Genomic DNA, 7,577 nt, shown 5'->3' on the forward strand with positions numbered 1-7,577 from the left:
TTTATCAACAAAACCTACTCAACCACTTGTGAAGTAATAGCACACCGCCAACATTCATGAAGAATTCATGATGACCACTTTTCTTTTCTACATTGACGTGTACATGTCCACGTGTATATATACGTATAGTATTAAAGCAATGGCCAGTTGCTACGTGTCATGATATCAACCGCTTCTGTTTATATATAGCTATAACTATATAATGTAAGATTGATCATCCAACACGGATTAATAAATAATAATAAAATTAAAAACCGCCATGGGAACCCTCTACGAAGGAGCTCCATCTCTCCTGCAAGATCTGAAAGTGAGCATCCATGGCTCCTCTCTAGTATTTCCCAGCGAAGAAGCAGAGAGAAAGTCCATATTCTTATCCAACATTGACAAAGTTCTGAACTTCAACGTAGAAACGGTGCATTTCTTCCCACGGAACAGAGAATATCCTGCAGAAAGAGTAGCCGAGAAGCTGAAGAAGACGCTGGCGAAGGTGCTGGTCCCGTACGATTTCCTGGCCGGAAGACTGAAGTTGAACCCAGAAACGGGACGGCTCGAGATCGAGTGCAATGGCGGTGGAGTTGGGTTCGTGTCGGGTTCGAGCGAGTATGCATTGGATGAGATTGGAGACTTGGTTTATCCCAACCCGGCTTTTGCACAACTCATTTCCAAGACTTTGGATTTCTTGAAACCAGCTGATGATCACCCACTTGCTATTTTCCAGGTAAATTTAAGATCACTCCCTAATAAGCATTCAAAGCAAAAGCGCTGTTTTTTTTTAATTTTTTTAATTTTTTTAATTTTACCGTAGTCGAGTTGGTAAAGCAGCTGAGTATGCAATTCCCACCCTTCTTCTTAGTGGTCGTGTGTACGAATCCACTTACGGTAATAGTCATGTGAATCAAATGCTACTAAGAAGAGGTTTTATTCAATTCACACTTTGGTGACCGAGGTTGTGGTGACAAACTCGCATTTTCAGGCAGTAGTTATAACTTAAACCGGACATTTTACAATGGATGAAAACCCCAATGATCACTCCCAAGGGAAAAATCTACAGTGGTCGCCCCTTCCCATCCTTTTTTATTAGAAAAAAAAAAATTCTTTTATTATTTTAAAAGAAACCAAATAATAATATTATTATTATTTTTTACTTGTTTCTCTACTTCAATTAAATAATGTTTTAAAATTTTTATTTATTCTTATTGAAATATGATGAAGCTCTAATACCATGTTGAAGCTTGTAGAAAATAGAAATATTGAAATAATAGCGAAAGTAAAATAGACAAAAGAATTACGAGTGGCTCGGTTGTGATCATTCACTTATTTGTTTACAATACGTAAGTCTATTTATACAAGAAAACATAAATCAACCTATACCAGGCAATATAAAATCAATATAACAGTTCTTAATAGATGAGAGAGAAAAAGAAAATAAATATTTTTAAGTTAAAAAAAAAATTAAAGAATTTTCACTTTTTCACTCCTCATATTTTGAAATTTGTTCGACAAAAAGTTAAATTTAAAATAAAATAAAAAAAACTTGTTAAATAGCTATTTTTGTAAATCTTTTCAATTTTTCAAAATTTTTTTTTTTTTAACAGAAAAGGTAAATAAAAATACTGTAACCCACGTTATAGGAGGATGCATGAGATTTATAACTAATAAATGCCCACCTCATTATTAGATACGGTATGGTGATCATAAGCATTTCCACGTGTTTCATTATGATACAGATGGGAGCGCTGACCTTGTCCGTACTATTTCTTCAGTATGAATTTGCTGAAAATTCGAATTGTTTCATTCTATTTACTATATATTTGTTTGGATAACTGGCGTGTACTTTTTTCTTTCTTTCTTTCTTTCTTTTTTATTTTTGTGAGTATTTTTTTTTCTTTCCTTTTAATTTTCTAAAATTAAGATTCTCATATTCTAAAATCCGAATCATCTATTTTATCTAACAATTTAAACAGAATAATGTTATAAGTCTTCCTAAAATTATTTTGAAATCATCCTAAATGTGATGTGCCTTTTAAAATCACTAATAAATCAAAGTTCAATACATCACATTTCAAATTTAACGGTAATTTTAAAAGTCACATCACATTTGGGAGGACCCTAGTAGGACTCTATGAGGACTTATAACCTTACTTATTTAAACAAATGCAGAAATTTGTGTGTTACTCATTCAATATGTCAAATCTACTAGCCTTGGTAACACAAACTTCTAGATTTGTTTAAGCCATTAGAAGAAATGGATGGCTCAGATTTTAGAATCTGAGAATCTCATATTTTACAAAATTTGACGGGATCTCATTTTGAGATGCATATATTTTTTTAACATTCTTAATAGTCATTTATTACCTTTTTACTAACCTAAGAGCTCAAAGAAATATGATCCATTTAGTGTAAAATGATGGATAATATTGTAAATTTTGTCCTTCAACGTTAATATTAAGACAATATTATCCTTCATTTTATACTAAATGGATACTCTCAATTTCATTTGAAATGGAGAGGATCCGAAATGGAGAGTATCCATTTAGTGTAAAATTGTGGGTAATATTGTAAATTTTGTCCTTCAACTTTAATGTTAAGACAATATTACCCTTCATTTTCTACTAAATGGATACTCTTCATTTCATTTGAAATAGAGAGGATCTTATTCCAAACTCAAACATGTTAGATGATACCTGGCATTTATCAGGGTAGGTTAAGACAAAAATTTGCTACAAACTAGTTTGTAGCTAATTCATACAAACTTATTTAATAAAGTGATATGTGTCCCATATGTAACACTTTAGTCCCATATTGGAAAGATGAGAAGAAGTCCACATAGAGTGGGTAGTTTATAAAGATAGTCATAAGTGGTAAGTCTCACATTGCCTAAGTACTATGTGAAATTGAGCTTTATAATGAATTATATGAAGCTCCAAATTGACTAGTCATTTTGGGGTAATAGCGCAGATGTGGCTAGTGCTTCTCCATGGGTCGTTACAAATGGTATCAGAGTCACTTAGTAATGCCAGGTCATGTGATACTGAAGCACTGCATGACATGACCCTGACGAAGTCGTCAGGAATTTAAGAGTGGGAGTTTGTAACACTCCGGTCCCATATTGGGAAGATGAAAAGAAGCCCACATAGAGTGTGTGGTTTATAAAGATAGTCATGGATGCTAAGTCGAATTTAAGAGTGGGAGTTTGTAACACTCCGGTCCCATATTGGGAAGATAAGAAGAAGCCCACATAGAGTGTGTTGTTTATAAAGATAGTCATGGATGCTAAGTCCCACATTGTCTAGTTACTAGGTAAAACTGTGTTTTATAATGAATTCTAGGGAAGCTCCAAATTGACTAGTCATTTTGGAGTAATAGCGCAGATGTGGCTAGCGCTTCTCCCTGGGTCATTACACCATATCTATTAAAAAAACATATGAGAAATACATAGTAATGCTATAAGTCACTCTTATGTCCCTCCAAGAATGATGTAGCTCTTCAAATCACTATTGGCCTTGTGATTGATCACTATTATATTTTGATCAAATTGTGATTTTAAAAGCAACCTCATTTTTAAAGTGACACAAGAGTGATATAAGATGGACTTCTAGAATTACTCAAAACACATATTATTAAAAAAAAAAAAAAAAAGTGTTTCTCACATGTTAAGGGACACATGTCATTTTATTAGATGGGTTTGTATGAATTAATTACAAAAGAGTTTGTAGCAAATTTCATCCTCCTTCATTTCCCACCCCCTTGTGCGAACATGTAAAAAATATATATATATTCTCTTGAAGGTCTCAAATCGCAAAAAATAAATTGATTGGAATTGCTTCTTTTTTTATTATTATTTTTTAATGTACTTTTTAAATCATAGATAATGCGGTACTTTTTTGAAAATGCACAATTTTAAATATTAAATTATAATTATAAAAGTACATTTTAAAATCATTATTTTTAAATTACACATTTTGAAATTACAAACCTAAACAAATCCTTAGTGGATGGAATAATTACAATTGCTATTTAATTCAGTTCTATCAGTGTAGTATCAAATACTAGAACTGCTCTTATATATACATATATATTCTAAAATCCAAACCTTAAATATTAAATTAAAACCGTAACTTTCAAAATTTTATTAACTCTTGGTTACATCTTAATTTATTTACCCTAAATATTAAAAATATACACTATAATATTTCTTTGGATTACGATATCTGATATATATGGACAAAAATTTCCTCTAAAGAAATTTCTTTTAACATACTCTAATAAGTGACAAGTGTCATTCAATCAATTTTGTAATTAAATTGTAGTAAAACTTACAATATTACGTAACCATTTAAGCACTAACTAATTTTGTTTTTAAATCAAATGATCAATAAATTAGTTTGTACCTAGCTTTAGATAAACATTTATAAATAATAGGGAAATAATTGTGCAGGTGACCTCATTTAAGTGTGGTGGTTTTTCGATGGGCATTTCAACGAATCATGCAACATTTGATGGCCTAGGCTTCAAGCTCTTCTTGGACAACTTGGCTGCTGTAGCTGCTGACAAACCCCTGGCCGTTGACCCCTGTAATGACCGGCGACTCCTGGCCGCCAGGTCCCCGCCACTTGTCGCATTCCCACACCCTGAGCTCCTCAAGCTCAACACCCCTGTTGGCCAAGACTCAAACCCTCCTGTCTTTGAAGCCACCCAAGAAGACCTAGCCTTCAACATTTTCAGCCTCACTTCTGCTGACATCACCCACCTCAAGGAGAAGGCCAAAGCCACCGATGGGGTCCATACCAACACGCGTATCAGCGGCTTCAACGTCGTTACCGCCCACATATGGCGGTGCAAGGCATTATCATGCGACACAGGTAAAGAAATTCATAATGAAATAGGAAATAAATAAAATAAAATAGCGGAAAAAATTGAATACAATCAAATATGATTGCCTAAAATGTAAGAGACTACAATCGGATTTGAAATCAATCACATCTAGATTTGAATACAATCAATCTGATCATATATTCTAACAACAGGGAAAAACATGGAGAGATTGTCCACCATCCTTTACGCGGTTGACATAAGGCCAAGACTAAACCCGCCATTGCCGGCATCTTATTCGGCGAACGGGGTGCTCACTGCATATGCAAGAGCTTCATGCAAGGAACTGAGTGAAGGGCCATTTGCAAGAGTGGTGGAGATGGTCTATGAGGGTGCAAAAAGGATGACAGATGAGTATGCAAGGTCTGTTATAGACTGGGGAGAGTTGTACAAAGGGTTTCCACATGGGGAGTTCTTGGTTTCATCATGGTGGAAATTAGGATTTGCTGAGGTGGCATATCCTTGGGGGAGGCCTAGGTATAGTTGTCCTGTGGTGTATCACAGGAAGGACATCATTTTGCTCTTTCCTGATATCAACCAAGGTTGTGGAAGCAATAGTGGGGTTAATGTTTTGGTGGCTCTCCCAAGTAAGGAAATGGAAAACTTCCAAACCCTCTTTCACAAGTTCTTGACTTGAAAAAAAAACTCTATATCATTTGCTCTCTTAACTAAATATGATTAATGCAAGAGTATTGAAGATTGTATGTGTAGTGTTTTCTTATGTATTTGAAATGTAAACTTAAAGTTATTTGAAGAGGACTATAGTTGATTGAGAGGACTCATGAACTCTTTGTAATTATGAATGAATGCATTATAAACGACTATGTTTATATATTTGGTGTATGATGCAAGAATTTGATAGCATTAAAAATAAAAATAAAAAATAAAAAAAAAAAGGTTAATTTTATGTATATGAACTTCTTTTTAGTAAGGTAAATGGTTAATCAACTTTTTAACTTTCTTCAATGTATATGAACTTCTGTTTACTAAGGTAATTGGTTAATTAACTTTTTAACTTTCTTCAATGCAAAGGTATATATATATATATATATATCAGAAGTTTAAAAAACTTACATTGTTAATGGGGTTTTCCACCCTATAAATACCCCCCTTCCACGCTCATACCAACCCATTTTACCTTCTAAATCCTAGAGAAACCCTGCTTGAGTGTCTTTGTGAGCCATGAGTGATTTCCTTGGTGTCCTTGGAAAGGAAGGAGGAACCACTTGAGGATTATAGTTGCGGGAAGGTAATCATTTCTCCTTAGTGTTTTATTAAGATGTTATGCTAGCCTTATACTTTACAGTAATTTAGTTGTTAGAAATCTAAAAGTATAGGTCTTAATCTTGTTATAAGCATTTCTTTTTCATTAGACTTATTCTTGTTGTATGAAGATGTTAGTTTGGGATAGGAAGTGCTAGAGGACCTTTTGTAGCCTTGGAACCTATTTAGAACTGCTTAGGAGATCGTTGGACCAAATGAGGTTCCACTTGCACTCTCTGGTCGAACGATCGGCCAGAGCCCGAGCGCTCGCCCCAAGGCACTTCAGGGTAACACCATTTTGACCAGACGTTGTATAATCCCTGTTTTTATGTTCTAGATTCATTTTAGTTTGAACTTTAGACTAATACTAGGCTTTCCGCAGATTTGGAAAACTCGGACCCTTTGGAAGAATTTTCGAAGGACTTATACGACCTGGGTGAGTACGAACTCACATGATACTAGCCATTAGTTTTCCTGCATTGCACAACTATTTTGTGTACCAAACATGTATTTTACAACTCTCATGAAATATATTTTGTTGCATTATGAACTTTACCATTTGTGAAAATGTCCTACTTAACAAGATAATGAGACGACGAGATTTGTAATAGTATGCATGTAAAATACGGACAAGAATAATTGCATCGTATGACATGGTACAATAATACATGCGGGATAAAGGCCATGGGCTTATTACACATGTTAATTTTATGGTCAAATGTATGTGTGGATGTGATATATGGGCCTTTGATCTAATGTTGTTCCATGACCAGCGCAGCCTTAACGGGCAGGTCACTACAGAACATACATCATTAGTAGCGTGGGTCACCCGAGGTTGGACTCTGTCGGGCTGTTAGTGTTATGGACAGTAGCATACAATGGTCGGGGCACCGGCATTGTATTACAGGTCCCTCGAGACAGCGTCAACCCTGCTGAGAAAGGATAATATATCGGATAGACCATACAGTTGAACTATCATTGATTCACATGATTATAGCATGTACTATACCTATATTGCCTTCATGGATAACTGTCATACTTAAAATGTTGCATACTTTACCAAATAGAGTTCATCACTAAATAGCATAAATACTATGTGCATTTTTACTCACTAAGTCTTTAGACTTACCCATTTATTTTTCTTTCCATTATTATGTATAATTGCAAGGTTTAGCTAGCATAGAAGATGATGGATGTGGACAACCAGTTGGTGGTTTGGCGAAGGACCTAATTCAGGTCATTTTTTAGGATATAAACCCAGTTTAGCTCAAGTCCATGTAGGACAATAGAGGAACCACATGGGCGGAGAATGGAGATGATTAAGATTGTCATCATGCTGGCATTACTTAAACTTAGGCGTTAATTTTGTTATTTTAATTTCAGACAATTACCTTTGGTTTTTGTAACATATTTTGATGATCGGTCTTTGACCAGTACAATTG

The 7,577-nt window shown here is 34.5% G+C and overlaps 1 protein-coding gene across 1 annotated transcript; it reads left to right on the plus strand.

Annotated features, from left to right (window-relative positions):
• The first annotated feature begins 230 nt into the window (after positions 1-230).
• Positions 231-5,704, plus strand: GLC (HXXXD-type acyl-transferase family protein). The gene is made up of 3 exons (XM_059582284.2): positions 231-718; positions 4,439-4,862; positions 5,028-5,704. Exons 1-3 carry the CDS (start codon positions 260-262, stop codon positions 5,507-5,509), a joined length of 1,365 nt encoding a protein of 454 aa, XP_059438267.2. The 5' UTR covers positions 231-259; the 3' UTR covers positions 5,510-5,704.
• Positions 5,705-7,577: the final 1,873 nt, after the last annotated feature.

Source organism: Corylus avellana, chromosome 1, assembly GCF_965113065.1.
Source record: "Corylus avellana chromosome 1, dhCorAvel1.hap1.2, whole genome shotgun sequence".
Classification (NCBI taxonomy): Eukaryota; Viridiplantae; Streptophyta; class Magnoliopsida; order Fagales; family Betulaceae; genus Corylus; species Corylus avellana.